Source organism: Lynx rufus, unplaced genomic scaffold (genome assembly GCF_022079265.1).
Source record: "Lynx rufus isolate CCGP_SWC_20201006 ecotype Redwood Valley unplaced genomic scaffold, mLynRuf1.p SCAF_9, whole genome shotgun sequence".
Taxonomy (NCBI): domain Eukaryota; kingdom Metazoa; phylum Chordata; class Mammalia; order Carnivora; family Felidae; genus Lynx; species Lynx rufus.
This window is the reverse complement of record NW_025814897.1, coordinates 77,010,789-77,028,517: the sequence shown is the minus strand read 5'-3', so window position 1 is coordinate 77,028,517 and position 17,729 is coordinate 77,010,789. Positions and strand designations below refer to the sequence as shown.

The window sequence follows — 17,729 nt, the reverse complement described above, 5'->3', positions numbered from 1 at the left end:
TTAACTGTTTCATTCAAGTGGTCCAATCCAGAAGGGACTCCTTGTCAATTTAAGAACCTGGGAAATGTATTTGGCCACACTTACTGGGGTCAGCGATGTGCTCTGATAGGCCAGGGATAGTCTGCAGGGGGAAAGGGTAAAACGTACCATCCAGTTAATGTACCAAAGTTTTTTCCATAGATGCTAGTGCTTCTGTCATTCAGAAACATGTTACACAAATCCCATATGATCTCATTTATATTTCTTATCATTAACACCTTGGTGTGAGAAGAATAGGACCAGCAGGACAGGAATGGAAACAAAATGATTAGGGCATGTATAATTTTGGTTTTAAGATGCTGTGGGATAATAATTGCTGTATCAAATTAGTACTTTGTAGGTTTTTGGGAGTCAGGGGAGAGAAGTTAAACATATATGTCACCTATGCCTCAGGGATGGGTGGTAGGAAGAAAGGGGAGAGACAGCAAGTCAAGAGGCAGTCTTTTGTGATACATGCTATGAAAGGGAAATCCAGATTGCTATGAAGAATGCTGGAAGGGGACTGACCTTGACTAAGGAGTGGGAAGCTATTTCTGAACAATAGCTTAAGTTAAGACCTACGTGAAAGAATGAGGGAAGCTGGGGACTGGGTAGTGGGTAAGAAGGAAAGTGGAGAAAGAGAAAGCCAAGAGTTCTAGATACAGCAAATATCAGAGGCAGAGATCTGAGTGTGAAAGACTTGCTCTGAGAAAATCTGAAAAAGGACAATGATTCTAAGGTGGAAAGGGGAAGTAGCTGAGAGAGAGTCATTGATACTAACGAAAGGAGGCCAGGGTTTATGCCAAGGGCACCGAAGACCATTTAAAGTTTTTCAGCACAGATATAATTTGATTGTATTTATATCTTATACGGTTTATATTGGCTGTAATACAGGAAGAACTGTTGTTTCTTGTTTGTTTTTTTTAATGAGGAAGGAACAGGACTTGGGGTCTACAGATTTGCCTTCTAATCAATCTAGGCCAAAATCATTCCAGTAGTTTAGACTAGGCAGTAGGATGGAGAAGGGAAAAAAAAAAAAAAAAAAAAAAAAAAAAAAGAACGCAGTGACTGATTGAATGGGCAAGTGAGCGCAAAAGAGAAGTCAAGGATAACTTTTACTCTATATGACCTAAAAAGGTCAGGGATGAAGGTGTGTCACTGACAACAATAATTTTCTCATTCTCCCTGAGATGTGCCCTGATGACAGTGTTGTCTTTGGAGACTGCCACAAAATGTAAGTGATTCTTATTACCTATTGATTCAATAAATATTCTGACCAATTGCTGTGTGCCAGACACTGTGCTAGGTACTGGAGACGTAGTGGCAATAAGACCAACCCTCACTCCCCCCTGCTCCCCCCCACACCGCACCGTGGAGTTAACACTCTGGCTAGGCAGTCAGACCATACCAAAAAAAAAACAAAAGACAAAAAACAAAAGAAAACACCCCAAAGCAAAACAATCATCATGTCAGAAAGTGATAAAGGCTCTGAAGACAAGACAGTGACCAGGAAGAGGGATGAGGGTCTCTCTGAGGAGATACCTCTTTTTTTTTTGTTTGTTTGTTTTTTAATGTTTATTTTAGAGAGAGAGAGAGATCGAGTACAAGTTGGGGAGGGGCAGAGAGAGAGGGAGACACAGAATCTGAAACAGGCTCCAAACTCTGAGCTGTCAGCACAGAGCCTGACATGGGGCTTGAACTCAGGAACAGAGACCTGAGCCGAGGTTGGATGCTTAACCGAATGAGCCACCCAGGCTCTCCGTCTCTGAGGAGATAACTCTTGAACAAATACTTACATGACATGAAGGAGACAAAAATTCTATGCAAACCAAATATTAAGGGAAACATGACTAGTACGTTCAGAAAATCAAGGAGACCACTGTGTGTGGATAAGAAGGCATACAAGTGAAGGGGAGTACAATGAATGAAGGGGGCAGACAGGTAACAGGTAGGGGGCACAGAACATGTAGTCTCAGAGATCATGGTAATGATTTTGACTTTTCCTGTGTGAAAATAGGGAGCCATGGAGGACTTGAGACAGAGGAGTCACTAGATCCAGATTATATAATATTGTCCCCTTGATTACTTTGTTGAAAAGAGACTCTAACTGCACCATAGTGAAAGAGAGGTTAAAGCCTGGTTTTTGTTTTTGTTTTTGTTTTAACGTTTACTTATTTTTGAGAGAGAGACAGCATGTGAGTGGGGGAGGGGCAGAGAGAGAGGGAGACACAGAATGCGAAGCAGGCTCCAGGCTCTGAGCTGTCAGCACAGAGCCCGACGTGGGGCTCAAACCCATGAACTGCGAGATCATGACCTGAGCCGAAGTTGGCCGTTTAATCATCAGAGCCACCCAGGCACCCGGGTTAAAGCCTGTTTTTACATTCATCTAGAGGAGAGATGATTATATCATGTGCAAGAGCAGTGGTGGTAGAGATGTAAAGTTTGGGTGCTAGATGTATTTTGGAGGCAGCACCAAGATTTAGATATGCCCTGAAAAAGAAAAGTCAAGGACAAGTTCAAGATCTTAATCCAGGGAATGTGAAAGACTAGATCCTGCCATCAGCCAGAATAAGGAAGACCAGAGGAGGAGAAATGTGAGAGGGAGAAGGATTGGAGGTATACTAGGTTATTGGAGACCCTCAATAACCACTCTTTTCTATTATTCTAAATTAATATCATATATTTGTGATCAACACATATAAGTCTGTGTGTTGCCAGCAGAGAGAACATTATCAACCAGAGCTTGGGGATTTGTAAAAAATAAATAGATAAAATACACATTTCACTGATCAGAAGTAGTTTAGAACAGGCAGGAATTTAAGATGTATGTGAAGGAGGAGGAGTAAAGCTAGAGGGGTAGGCAGAGAGCAGGCATGGGGGTCTTTATATATCACGCCTTGCAATCTGGCTTTATCTCACAAGCACTGAGAAGGTACTGAAAAGTTTTCTTAGCAAGGTATTCTTTAACAAAATAAAATCATGATAAGAAAACCTTTCAGTACCTCCTCAGCGCTTAGAAGATAAAGTGTCCCCTCATGGACTCAATCTACTTTAGCTAAAATTGTGGCCACTTGTAGATAACTTTAAGGTCTCTGTTAAACTGGAGAATGCTTTAAAATCACATTAGCCCACCAAGCCAGAAACGGCTTATCTCCTCAACCATTACCAGAATGAATGCATACATCTTGATGTTTGATTCATCATATTTTGGACCCAAGTGGACATTTTCAGGCAACCACCATTCCTAATCAGTGGATTCTATTAGAAGAGAGTGATGCAAATCGCAAGAGTTATATTTCTCCTCAGTCTATTGGCTTCGATTAATCTTTTTCCACATGATCTATAGTGCAATACATAGTCTTAGATACAAAGAATTCTTAGATACTAGTTACTATGGCAAGCTCGTAATTTCTGGGTTCCAGTTGGTCATATTTTCACAGACACTTCATTTCCTTTCTGGTTAGCCATTGTGCTTCAAGTTATGGTGGTGTCTGTATTCCGCAGGGCATAGGATTAAAGAGGAATATATGAACCAAACTCCTGACTTTCACAGTTCAGTAGTGTGAGCTTTCCTGGTGGGAGCAGGCACTGCTTGTCATATAAGTAGTCAGGAATTATTTTCTGCCTTACTAACTAGACAAGGTAATACCTAATAGCTTTCATTTATCTGATGGGGAATGTCAATCTATTACAAATACGGCTCCCTTCACTTTGCTTTCTGGAAAGGCATTCTGACAATGGTACTGGAAATTCACAAAATTTTTAAACTAATGGCATTTCTGTCTTCCATCCTCAGTATGATACACTTTAAATTAGATGTCTTTTATTTATTTTTTTTAAAGTGTATTCATTTTGAGAGAGTGTGAGCTAGCATGAGTGCGGTAGGGGCAGAGAAAGGTGGGAAGAAAGAGAGAGAAAGAGAGAAAGAATATCCCTAGCAGACTCTGCTGCTAGTGCAGGAGTCCAAAGCGAGGTTTGAACTCACGAATTGTGAGATTAGGACCTGAGTCGAAATGAAGAGTCAGACGCTTGACCCACTGAGCCACCTAGGTTCCCTGAAATTAGGTATCTTTTAAATGAGATTTCAAAGGGAGTTATTACAAGTTGAAATTTACAAAATGATAACAGTGGACCATGTGAAATTGAAGGTCCTTGACTGTACTCATCCATTTATCAAGTATTTACTGAACTCAAATGTAATAGGATATTTAAACTGGACTTTTCCCATGTCAGAGTGTTGGCAGATGATAATATATTAAGGATTTCTATATTCCAAAGCTGAGTGCTCGACTACCTTTATAACACTTCCAAAACCAGCTATGCTTACATTAACCATTAACCACCTTACATCTCTGTAAACAAAGGCCTAGAGATGTAGCAAGAGATGTGGGCAAGGCCAAAAGTGAGGATCTTGTTAGAGAAAGCTGTTTGGCATGCTGTCAGTTCTAGGTCACTTTTGAGGGTGGGTATGGGGATAGAGGTAAGAACTTTCTCTGAAAACTCATCTAAGGGTGACAGACTTCAAGTACACCTAGAAATGTCCCCTGGATGGTGAGGGACATAGTAACTGGCATTTGACATGCCTCAAAAGTCTAAAGGTCAGTGCCTGGATCTATGGGTGCCTCAGCCACATAGCACAACAAAAACAAACAAAAACTACATCAAGAGAGGGCTGCACTTGGGCCGATGGAGGGGAAAGGTATCGTTTCCTACAGAAGAGAGTCAGAGCTTCCACTTAATCATATGTGAATCCTGCAGAGCAAAGGATCCACAACAGGGGAGGGGACCTTCACAAACTTAGAGCTGCAGAAGGGTGAAAGGATTGCCCATGTCAGAGGAACTTCATTTGGAAATCCCTAGTGACCAAAGACCCTCACCAAAGCGCCTCATGAGGCAAACACTAGCCACTGCACATCATCTCCCATCCAGAAAGCCTCAAGGCTGGAAGACCACTGTACCTGTTATGTGAGGCTGTGTCCTCTTTCCTATAAATCTCTCTCACCCTGAGGAGGATTGATGATATATATGAACTTTAAAATTGGATATTGAAGGGAAAAGGAGGGAAGTTGCCCATACCTGGCTTCTTACTGCAGACTTCTCAGACTGAAGCAGGTCAATGAGTGTGAACAGTAAAAAGCTTCTACTTGGCATTAACACAATATTGACTTAATTGCTTAACTGAGATAATTTTTGGTCCTTAAAGCCCCCAATAACACAAGGACCTGATAAGCCATAGTGAGATCAACATCTTCCCAGCATTCTATCTGTGTATAGTGCATGTGTGTCTGTGCATAAAAATTGGACTCCTATTGAACATGCCATTTTTAATTCATAATGTCTAAGGCACACCAGATACCAGGAAATTTTAAAAATACTTTCCTTTTTTGTTTTTTAATTTAGTTATTTAGGGGCGCCTGAGTGGCTCAGTCAGTTAAGCAGCTGCCTTCAGCTCAGGTCATAATGATGGTTTGTGGGTTTGAGCCCTGCATCGGGCTCTCTGCTGTCTGTGCAGAGCCTGCTTCGGATCCTCTGTCCCCCTTTCTCTCTGCCCCTCCCTCACTTGTGTTCTCTCTCTCTCCCTCTCTCTCAAAAATAAACAAAATTTTATAAATAAAAAAAAGTTATGTATTTATTTTTGGAGGGAAGGGGTAGAGAGAGGGAGAAAGAATCCCATGCAGGCTCTGAGCTGTCAGAATAGAGCCCAATGTGGGCCTTGATCCAACAAATGGTGATATCATGACCTGAGCCAAAATCAAGAATCAGATGCTTAACCAAATAAGTCACCCAGGTGCCTTAAAAATACTTTCCAGTGGGGCAGTACTGTTTTTATGCATATTTTTTAAATCAAGAAAGGAAGGCACAAAAGATTGAAGTAACTTTCCAAGATGATAGAGTAAGGCCTTAGAATTAGACAGAATGTTCCAGAGTTTATGTTCTTGACTGTACATTATATCCCCCATCTCATTAAATACTCTTCTTCCTTCATAGGTTTGAAAGGTCCCATACAATCGTTGCCTATAATTTATTCCACTAATTCTCCACTGTTATAAATCTAGGTTTCTTCCAATGTATTATTTTTTTTTAATTTTTTTTTCAACGTTTATTTATTTTTGGGACAGAGAGAGACAGAGCATGAACGGGGGAGGGGCAGAGAGAGAGGGAGACACAGAATCGGAAACAGGCTCCAGGCTCTGAGCCATCAGCCCAGAGCCCGACGCGGGGCTCGAACTCACGGACCGCGAGATCGTGACCTGGCCGAAGTCGGACGCTTAACCGACTGCGCCACCCAGGCTCCCCTCTTCCAATGTATTATTATTTAAAATACCATCCTTTGAAGATTGTAGGTATGTCCTCAAACCTCATTTATGTGTCCATCTCTGATTATTCTCTCAGTATAAATTCCTAGGCAAGCTTGATGAATGAGTTCAGACCACTTTCAGAGTTTTCTAAGAAGATTACTCTCATTTTACACTAAAAAACTAATGTTGCCCCCATCACATAGCTAGTAAAGCATAGAATTTGGGAATAGCATCCAGGTTTCCTGATGCCGAACTGAGAATCAGAATGTTTGTTTTTCCTATGTGAATTTGGAGAATCCACAAAGGTATAAGGAAATATTTGTAGATGGAACTGTGGGTAGCCTTTTCAATGACGTCTCACATCTGCCTAGGTACAAAGTCATCTATGCTATCAAGAATATTGTGAGAACCTGGTGTGAAATCTTCAACACCAACAAATGGGAAACAAACAATGGCAAAAAAAAAATAATAATTCCCAAGTGTCCTTGGGGAAGTAGCCTATTGTTTCTGAATCTCAGTTTTATTACTCGTAAATTGAGAACAGAATTAATGATAAATATCATTTACAGATACCTATTGTATGCCAGGCACTCTACCAAGTGATTTAAATAGATTATTTCATTTAATCTCACCATAATATTATGAAATAAATGATAGCGATATTCCTTTTTTAGTGGTAAACAAGCTTAGAAACATTACGTATATCTGATATCATATCATATATTCTGAAACCCCAACTTAAAATGAGCTAGTGTGGCTTCAGAGATTGTACTCTTTATCCCTATTTTCTTTATTCTCTTCCTGCCTTAGGCACACCAAAAATTTTGCAAGGAATATGTAAAAACAATGCACATAAGGAAGTAGGAAATTATGGCTCATTCTTCACAGGAAAACATAATTTATTTGGCCTCCTATAGAACTCGTTTGGTTCAACTGCCCTTGGACACAAATAATGTGATCAAGAGGAAACAGATTAGGGGCACCTGGGTGGCTCAGTCGGTTAAGCGTCTGACTTCAGCTCACGTCATGATCTCACGGTTCATGGGTTCAAGCCCCATGTTGGGCTCTGTGCTGACAGCTTAGAGCCTGGAGCCTGCTTCAGATTCTGTGTCTCCCTCTCTCTCTGCCCCTTCCCCAACTCGCACTCTGTGCTTCTCTCTCTCAAAAATAAACATTAAAAAAATTTTTTAAAAGAGGAAACATTACTGGAAGGTGTATGAACTTTGGATTTAGTAATACATGGGTCAGAACCCCAACTCCACTAGTGACTGGCTGAATACATACATATGTGTTCTCGTAGATGTTCAAAAGGCTGAAACTAGCTGCCTCACAAGAAGTAAATGAAAAACTTTGGGGACTTACAATAGATGGGAGATGGGCTAATGTAAGTTTCACTTCACAGAGGCTAATTCGTGAAGCAGATCTATTATCAGAACTTAGGCCTCTGTCCTTTACTCCAGTCCTCTATACTACCCTCTATACTACTAACCTAATTTATAGTCCATATCCCTATTTGTGAACAAAAGGTATCACTCCCAAAAGTTGTACTGATATGACTTGAAAACTTGCTCTGTATCAGGGAGATGAGAATGAAAAATGGCTTGAGAAATTTTTCCCCATGCCTGAAACCAGACAAAATGGCGACCCTGGCAGGTAAAGGACAGGGTTTTGACATAGCTCCAAATAGCTCCAAGACTTAAGTGGCAACCAGCATTTTGGAGCCATGGGAAAGTATGTTAGATATCAGGCTGAATTTCTCCATCATAGCTGAAAGAAGAAGAAAAGTTGAGTGGGTGGAATTGAGGACAGGAAGAAGGTACCAAACAAGGTACTCAAGGTGAATGATCTTAGTGATGGTGGGTCTGGGCCCGTCTCTCCCTCCACTACAATGCCTCTTCTCTGCTATTCTCTATTTCTGGAAACCTTCAGAGAAGTGAACAGCTCCTCAAACCAATTCCCAGTCATCTAACTTTAATGAAATTTTAATAGAGCATCTGTGTGGTTCAACTCAGAGAAACCTCAGATCCTTATATTTCCCTTTTAAGTGATGCCACAAAAGCACTGCTTACTCAAGCAGCTATTGGTTGTACAACAGCAGCAATTTTAGGAATAGAAGCTGCCATTTACCAAGTCTGCACCATGTGACAGACAACCAGAGAAAGCTCATGATGAGAAACGGTAAATAAATCTCCTGACTGCTAGGAATTCGAAGGGGCACATTTACACTCTCTTTCCACATGCCTTCCCCACAGTCTCGTAATACCTGGAGAAGAAACTGAAAAAATACTCTCTTTTCCACTGACAGAATGGAACTATTATCCATCTTCTTAAAAGCTCTAAAAGTTTTTCCTGAAACAAGAGTGGGCAGGGAAAATGCATACAGATGAATGCCAGCAGAGCTCTCTCAAAATCAGAGCAATATTTAAAATTTGGAAGACTACAGAAGTCTTTGTTTCTTTTTACTTGGTGGATAGATAACATACTCAGGGCAAACTGCTACCCTCTGTCTCTATGTCTGCAAGTCCCTGTGGCACAGGGAAAAGAACAAATTATCTGGCAAAAAAGTCATTTCCCTTAAAGGAAAAGCTAAAAGACTCCCCCCTCCCCCCATAACTAAGAAAAATGAAGTCCTTTATGTGATTTTTTTATGTTCTTTGTAGCAAGAAATTATTTTTAAAAGTTTAAAATAAACACAAATAATATTTATTATATTAGAAAATCCAGATAATCAAAATAAGAAAATAGTTATTGGACATTATATTGCCAATGGATAACACACTTAAACTTTTTGCTATTTATTGATTTCCCTGAATATTCTTAAAATTTTTTTTTGTTTTTTAATGCTTATTTATTTCTGAGAGAGAGACAGTACATGTGTGTGCATGCATACAAGCGGAGAAGGTTGGGGGCTGGGAGGATGGGCAGAGGATCCAAAGCGGACTCCACACTGACAGCAGAGAACCCAACACAGGGCTCAAACTCATGAACCGCGAGATTATGACCTGAGCAGTCATCAGATGCTAAACCGACTGAGCCACCCAGGTGCCCCCCCCCACAACTGAATATTCTTGATCAGGTACTTAATATACTTTGGTAAGGTTTTCAGATTATGAGAGGTTCAATGGTTATGTGAGTTTATTGAACAATATTTACAATAAAGGAACCCATTTCTGAAGCAATGTGGGAGAAAGTCAAGGTCTGCTAATTTTAGGATATCAGTATAATATCTCTATAATTTTTTACATTAGACTATGGTCTAGCCTATAGTTTGATAAGTACTGTCCAACTTTGTCTGATTCACAAGATCCTGGTTATAAGTGCTTGGGTATACAGCTTAGAATTCATGAAATATACAAGTAGGAAAATGTAGTTAAATTAGATGCCTTGTCTGTACCACCACCAGATGAGAACATCTTCATTTATATCCCAGTCAAAACGTTTTCTAAAACTGACTGCCTAGTATCGTCAGAGAGAAATCATTTTAGAGAATATTCCATTTACGATGTGTGTGTGTCTAAGTTTTATATTATGAGACATTATCTTCTTACTACACATACTAAAGCACTTTGTAAAAAGAAAAAGAAAGAATAAAGGGTTTTCTCTTCCTTTAGAACACAAAGGTTAGAGTAACTTACTTGTTGAGTGCGGTTAGAGCATTCACCTGTTTGTTCTGTCGGGGTGAGAAAGTAGACCAAGCTTCCACATCAACCTGGTGCCTATGACAATAAGAAGGTGCATCTCACAGAGCACATGGTGGATATAAGCCAGATTCCGGTTCTTGGATGGTCAAGAATTTTCTAATTATAGTGGCTCTGAGCACTTCTAAAAATGTTTTATCTGCCAAAAAATGCTTATAAGTTGTATATTATCAACTAGTACTGAGATACATTTACCTAAAATACATATGTGTGTGTGCATACATACATAAAATTTTTGTAAAGATTTTTAAAAATGCTACATCTTAACCTGGTGTTGTCAGTAGGCATTAATTCTGCCTCCCAGGCAATATTTGGCAATGTCAAGAGACATTTCTGCTTGTCCTGGCTGGGGATGACCCAGTTAGTGGTATTTGGTGGGTACAGAGTCCAGTGATGCTGCTAAATAACCCACAATGCACAGGACAGCCCTCCACAACCAAGAACTATCTGGTCCACAAGGTCACTATTGTCAAGTTCATGAAACCTTTAACTGGACATAATTTGATACCTTATATGTACTGTCTACTTGTTCTTGCTTGCACATTTGCTTAATGCCAAGTAGAAAGCTTATTCTCATTCACTTCTCAGAAGATGATGTTCTGCTGTTTTCTGGTAGGTTACCTATTTTTGGATTTAGTGCAGCTCCTTGATTTCACACTGAAAAGTCTCTGGGAGGACTTTGTGTTGTTTCATTTTGTTTTATGTTCATTTTGTTTCATTTTAGGATAGCTGCTCTATCCTTAAAAAGTAGCAAAATGACTTCTGATTCTTCACTCATCTCTCATTACACATCTCAATGTTTATGCTGAAACCAAATCAAAGGTAAGGGCATAGAGAAGGACCAACATAATATACTGTCCAAAAACCAAGGAAAATAAAATTTTGCTTATCCTGAGTGGGGTTATAAAAAGCTTACATTTACTAAAATCTCATCAATAGAAGATAAATGCAGGGTTATCTTTGTGGTAACATAAAAAAACACAGGTGGGAGTCTTAACTTCATTAAATTCTAGACAGGCATTTTTTTTAACAAATTATTTCAATGATTTAACTAAATGTACTTATGTTCTGAAAGGCTGAATATCACAATGGATAAAACCAATAATGGGGGGGGGCAATGGAAACATTTTTAAGACGAAACATAAGTGAATTCTATATAGCTTGAATGGGACCGTTTAATTAGCCCTGAAATTGAAACAAACCAAATAAAAGATGTAGTCTAATCATGCTATGAGACATTCATAATGTGTTTGCATTTTCCCTTGTACTCTGAGACTCAAGGCATCCAACATCACTATTCAAAGGCAAACAGAATTACTTAATGCTTCTTGCTAATGATCAATGTGACAAAATAATTCAGATAAGATATGGCATAGGTTTTCAGTGTTTATCCTAAATTCATCTAGATCCCTTGCACACAACTGACTGGAAAATGTATACTTGATCCTACTCACAAAAAATCTCACAGAATTAGAATACTGGCCAGCATTACGGGGCACCAGGGTGGCTTAGTTGGTTAAGCATCTGACTTGGGCTCAGGTTATGATATCACAGTTTGTGAGTTCGAGCCCCACATTGGGCTCTGTGCTGACAGCATGGAGTCTGGAGCCCACTTTGAGTTCTGGGTCTCTCCTTCTCTCTATGCCCCTCCCCTGCCCCTGCTCACACCCTGTCTCTCTCTCTCTCAAAAAGAAGTAAACATTAAAAAAAAAAAAAAGAATACTGGCCAGCATTTAATGGAATGGCTTTGCTACTGACGGCAGATAGCATCACACGTGGAGAACCTTGTTTATTTTTTTAACCTTATAATAACTGCAAAGATTCATGAAAATGCAATTGTCAATCTCAAATTTAACAACCATAACATTTATGTAGGAACCCATGTCCTGCCTGTCCTTGTTTCGTTTTTCCCCTGGTCTTTTCTCCTTCATCTCTATTTTTCCTGCTCCACGTTATGGACCAGAACATAAGCACTGATTCAGTTAACCCCTTATCAAGCAGAGAAAAGGCCAGAGGTCAAATCAACAAGTCATCAGAAACGACAGTTAATTTTTCACGAGCGGCCATTGACTCGGGCATTGGTCTAAGATAAATGCTCTCCCCTAATTCTTTAAAAGGTAAAAAGAGTAAGAACTTTACAGATGTTCTGGCTAAATATCTCAATAACAATTTAACAATTAGTTTATAACAGCAACCTGAAGTGCCTGGTGAAAGTACAGATTTGTGGGCCCTCGCCCAGACGTCCTGATTCACCAGGTCTGGGGTGGTAGCCCAGGAGTCTGGATTTTAACAGGAAGTCCATGTATTATCCTTGAGAAACACACACAAGGGTTTGTACCACAGGCTTTGTGCAATGCAACTTATATTTCATTCTCAGTTCTAATAGTGGCTCTGTAGCACTGCAGAAGTGGCTAGAGAAGCTGCCAACCTGGATAAAGCTTTAGTTTACCATCTGTAAAATGGGAGCAGGGATATCAATCTCTTTTGTGTGTTAATATTAAAGCACTCATTTTAAAGGCCTGACACATAACTGGTACATGATAAATGGTCTATTGGTAGGAGTGGTATCCATCATTATCAACATCATCACCATCACCATTCTGTCCCCATTAATCCCTGGATACTCATTTTAGGGAAACACAGCAGTTCTAGAGGAAAAAATGGGAAACCTTCAGATTTTTTTTTTAATTTTAGAAAACGTAATCAAAATCAAATGTACTACAGTAAAGACATGTGTGCTAAGTTACCATTTGGTGTCTTTGCTTTTGGCAAGAATATTTCAGCTCTGTGGGGTAATGTTCTCATATGCTGCTCAGAAGTAGAACTTGGCTTCTTGACACATTCTTCTTAAGGATAAGCCAATTAATATTATTTAATAAATGTGACTTGATTTGTGGATAATATCACAAAATTTGGAAACGATGGTGTGCATGTCATTGACTTCCTTGTTGAATAATTTATGTAAATTTTGAAATATTTTTATAAAGACTCAGGCTGCCTTATAAATATATAGGTAGTACAATGTAGTCTGTTGGACAGTTTGGGCTCATTAAAAATATGAAAACTTTAAACATGAAGGAAAGGAGCTTTGCTTCGATCTTTGGCATTACAGGAAGACACCCTCAAACTCATCAACTAAGAGGAATAATGATGACAACATCGTGTTTCCATTTTTCTATGCTCTTCTATGGTAAGTGTCAAGTGTGACACTCCCTTCTCAGAAAAACACAATACAGTGGTTTGACCCTAACAAAACTCATGGGCAAATACACTGAAATGTTCATCCTTACATGGCATAAACCCCTTGCCTGCACTGACTGCACACACTGGCACACTGACATCGAATGGCACTTTTCACTCACACAAAGGTAGGAGGACGTCTTCAATTAATAAGAGAGCTGGATTTCACCAGATAGCACCAAGTGTAAACATTACATTTATTGCCAATAGAAAGATGCACATAATGGAATCTTACCAATACTAATCGGCTTATATTATCAGGTCCATGAACGATAATGTTCATTATAAACCAATATTAGAATAAAATTCCAAGCACACCAATAAACCTGCTGCTAGAGTTATTTAATGTGCTTTTACGCAAAGAGCATGTGGTTCTAATCTAGATTCTGTTGATGCAGCAGATTGTTACAACTCCAATAGTTGCATGTTATGCTACCCAATAGATGATAAGTTGGGCAGGTCAGTTCATCAGGCTTTATCTCCAATTAGCACTAAAAATGCACACAGCAAACTATAGCAGAGAAAAGACTCGACCTTGCTAAATTAGACACGCTGGAGAGCGGGCAAATGAAGCCCTATTTTCAAAGGGAGGATCCCTGATACTCTGTAATCAAAATGTACCCTCTTTGGAAGAGGAACACCTACCATCAAAACATAAGGTACCAAGTTAACCCACAGTACCATACTTAGAGAAAGAGTTTCATTCTCTATGAAAGATTCTCTCTCTGTCTCCACTCCCTATCCTCCCAAAATAACAAAACAGGCAAGGTTACCTTTCTCACAGTGGCTTCCTGTGAATCCAGAAGGACAGACGCATTTGTTAGGAGACACACATGTTCCACCGTACCTGCAGCCCTCTTGGCAGAAAGCTGTCACAAAAAAAAAATAATAATAAATAATAATAATAGTAAGAGATTTCTCTTAGATAAGATGGCAATAAGGAAACTCATGGTGAACAGCATGAACACAGAAACAATTCTTTCTTCGTTGCAGAAAGAATACTTATGTGTTGACATATTTAAAAGTTTCTGTATACAAAAAGAAATAAACATAATACCTATTTCACTGGTTTATATGAAATCAATTGAAATAATGGATATTAAGTATTTAGCACAGGGCTGGCATGTGCTAAGGGGTAGTTAGTATGAGCAACTATTACTATTGCTATTATTCTGATTATTGATAAATTTTAAATCAAATAGGAAACTAGAAAGGATAGGGTAGGGTCAAAGGCAAAGGCATTTTATTTTATTTTTTTAAACATTTATTTATTATTGAAAGACAGTGAGAGATAGAGCATGAGCATGGAAGGGGCAGAGAGAGGAGGAGACACAGAATCTGAAGTAAGCTCCAGGCTCCGAGCTGTCAGCACAGAACCCGACGCGGGGCTCGAACCCACAAACCGCGAGACCGTGACCTGATCTGAAGTCGGATGCTCAACTGACTGAGCCACCCAGGTGCCCCAAACGCAAAGGCATTTTAAATACGATTTTGAAACTACTCTTTGTAACTATTTTTAAAACATCTTTTATTATAATAAAAACATTTGTATATTACTTTAAAAGATTTGGAATAGTCTATATAATTTTTGATGACATAAATTTAACTAAGTGCTTACTGTTGAATATTTAAGATGTTTCCAACAATTCGATAGTAAAACATTACCTTGTCCTTATAGCTAAAATGCTCAATACACCTCAAATTATTCCTTTAGGAGAAATGCTTCAATGTGCAAATGCTGTTTCAAAGGATGTATTCTTTGTTAAGTCTTTTGATAAACCAAACCCAACTCAGTGCTGCCCTGTTAACCTTCAGAGACCAGGTTGGTTTCCCATATTACCCACTATCTGTATAGCTCCATGAACCCCTCCTTAGCAGTACCACCTATAATTGTTCACTTATGTATAATTAGTTACCACCTTCTATTTCATCCACTGGCCTGTAAGACCCATCAGGACAAGTAACTGGATTGTTCTTGCTCCCCACTGTACTGTAGTTTTAGAACCTGAGCACACGGTAGTTGCTGAATGAACTGACCTATATTCTGCAGATTATTCTGACAAGAAAATTCTTTTTCTAACAATTCCTCAACACTTCCATGCTGGATAATTTATGATCAAACCCTTCAGCATAACCCATAATATAGTGTACCAAAACTGCAAAATTTGTCATTAATGAAGATGATTGCAACTTGTTACCACTGAGTTTCTTTCATTCACAAGAGACCTAGGTGAGCAAATGCTTTTAATTGCTGCTAGAAATATGCCACACTGGAAAAATGTCATCGTTATATTTTGCCATCATCACCCAAATAATATGGGTTTAACTTTTAAAAAGCTACATAAAAACCTCTGGAGAGTTGAACACTAGTTCAAATACATAGAACTTCTCACAATATTACCATTTTCCACATCATTTAACATCCCCTGGATAATTTAACATTCTGTAGCTTAGTAATTAATCGTGAGCTCCTTTGCATCTGTCAGAGGACAGACAGCGTGTACCTTGCTATTCAAATACGATTTCCCATTTTCTAGCATCTTAGTACCCTAAGACTATGCAAAACACATTTGGACCACATCAGCCTTGGTATGTTCATCACAAACCAATATGTATATAAACATATGCATACAAACGTATACAAAATCTCTTGCAAAATCACACATTTGGCCTCTGGTGACTGACATTTCAAGTAGGATATTTAACATATAGCTCTGCACCAGAGCTAGTAACAAAAAATAAAGTGTTGTTGCAGGCTGAAATGGCAGATGGAAAGCTGGTAAGGAGCAGTTTCAAGTGACCCCAAAAGACGACAGGAATTAGGAAGCAAGAAGCTCAGCTTGGGTTTCTTTAGTGAAACAAACAGCACTTGGGCCAGAGCTGTATGCGCATGCGCACACACACTTAAACAGATTCCTAATAATATGCGTGCGTGCTCCTGACTTACTCAACTCTTATGAAGAAATGATCGAGGTTTTGTGGCAAGCATAATGTTTGTAATGTTCTAAGAATGCAGATGTCATAATAAATAGGGTGCTGTGAGGACGAAATGAATTAGTGTTTGTAAGGGCCTTTAAACAGTGTGTGGCACATAGTGTTAAATAACTATTTTGTTAAATAAAATTGATTGATGGCAATATTGTCATGACGGTGAAGCACGGAGTGGGAACAAATTGCCTAATACCCAGACAATATAAGCCCATTCGACAAGGAGTAGGGCTTCCCCAAGATGGGTTAAAGGCATCCCTTGTTGTTTATGCTTGATTTAGTTTCTAATAATGGTAGTAGTGACCTTTATCATGGAAATGACAGATAGGTGTTACTGTTTCTTTCACAAAAAAGGTAAAAGCAGGGCTCAAAAACAAAGTACCCTGTCTAAGGCCACTCAGGTAGCAAAGCAGGAGAGCAAAGATTCAAGCAGACTTCTTTGGCTATAGGCCTTGCCTTTTCTTTATATGTTACAGTGCAGGTTAATCTGCAATCTGGTATTCACATGGGCAGCTTTGTTCTTTTTTGGATAGTTCCATAAGGGCTAAGTAAATGGTCTATAAATTGAAAGAAAAAATAAATATGTCCAAATTGCACGTATGGCACCAAAGAAGGGGGGTAGGGAGCTGTTCATGCTCATCTTATCTAATCTCCATTTGTGTCTGAGCCTAGTCACAATTTACGAAATCTAGGCACACGGTACTTTTTGATGGACTTTATCTGGAACAGAAATTCATTACCTACTCAAACCTCAGAGAGTATGACAAAGTAATTAAAAAAAAAAAAAACAGAAAAGCAAATAAAGAAGGAACATATCATCCAAAACTTGAACTACCCGAAATCAAGATCAATGCAAAGTATTTCTTTGAATACTTTACAAGACATCAAAAGACACTGGCATCCTAAACTAAAGGTTGTGGATAGATTATTTATATCTGGTTCTTCTTGATCAACTATCAGCCCAACATTTCAAAAACAAAGATTCTGATGCTCAGAGGACCTATAATTTTGCACAGCATTACTTAGTGGATGGTATAACCAAAACAAAAAGCTAAGTCAGCACTACATTTCTTTCCAGTTTCTGGGAAGACAGGATAGGAGAACCACATGACTCAAACCCTTGTTCTGCATTTAATAGCTATGTCACCTACAGCAAATTATTTCACTTCTCTGGACCTCAGAGAACAAAACAAACAATAATGACAAAAACACCTACACTGTGCAGGTTACATTGAACTGCCAATGCAAACCACCCAGCACAGGGCACTACAGGTATAGTGTGCTCAGGACCTGGAGGTGACTGTTGTTATTTATCACTAGGATTCTGTTTTCCCAAAGAACACTACTATCATGCACCGGTTTTTGTTCTAGATGTGCCAAGGATTACACAGAAAAGATCCCTATGCCATGGAGCTTATTCTTTAATGAAGGCTCATGGTCATTCCTTCCTTGACTTGATGAGTTTAGTTCTATCACATGGTTTACA

At 39.1% G+C, this 17,729-nt stretch overlaps 1 protein-coding gene across 3 annotated transcripts in view; it reads right to left on the bottom strand.

Moving 5' to 3' along the window:
• Positions 1-17,729, bottom strand: part of NELL1 (neural EGFL like 1) — an 896,605-nt gene that overhangs the window by 224,640 nt on the left and 654,236 nt on the right. For all 3 annotated transcript variants that reach the window (XM_047071414.1, XM_047071415.1, XM_047071416.1), the window contains one exon: positions 14,029-14,124. In XM_047071414.1, coding sequence (XP_046927370.1) covers positions 14,029-14,124 — 96 coding nt within the window. The remainder of the gene's footprint in view (positions 1-14,028; positions 14,125-17,729) is intronic.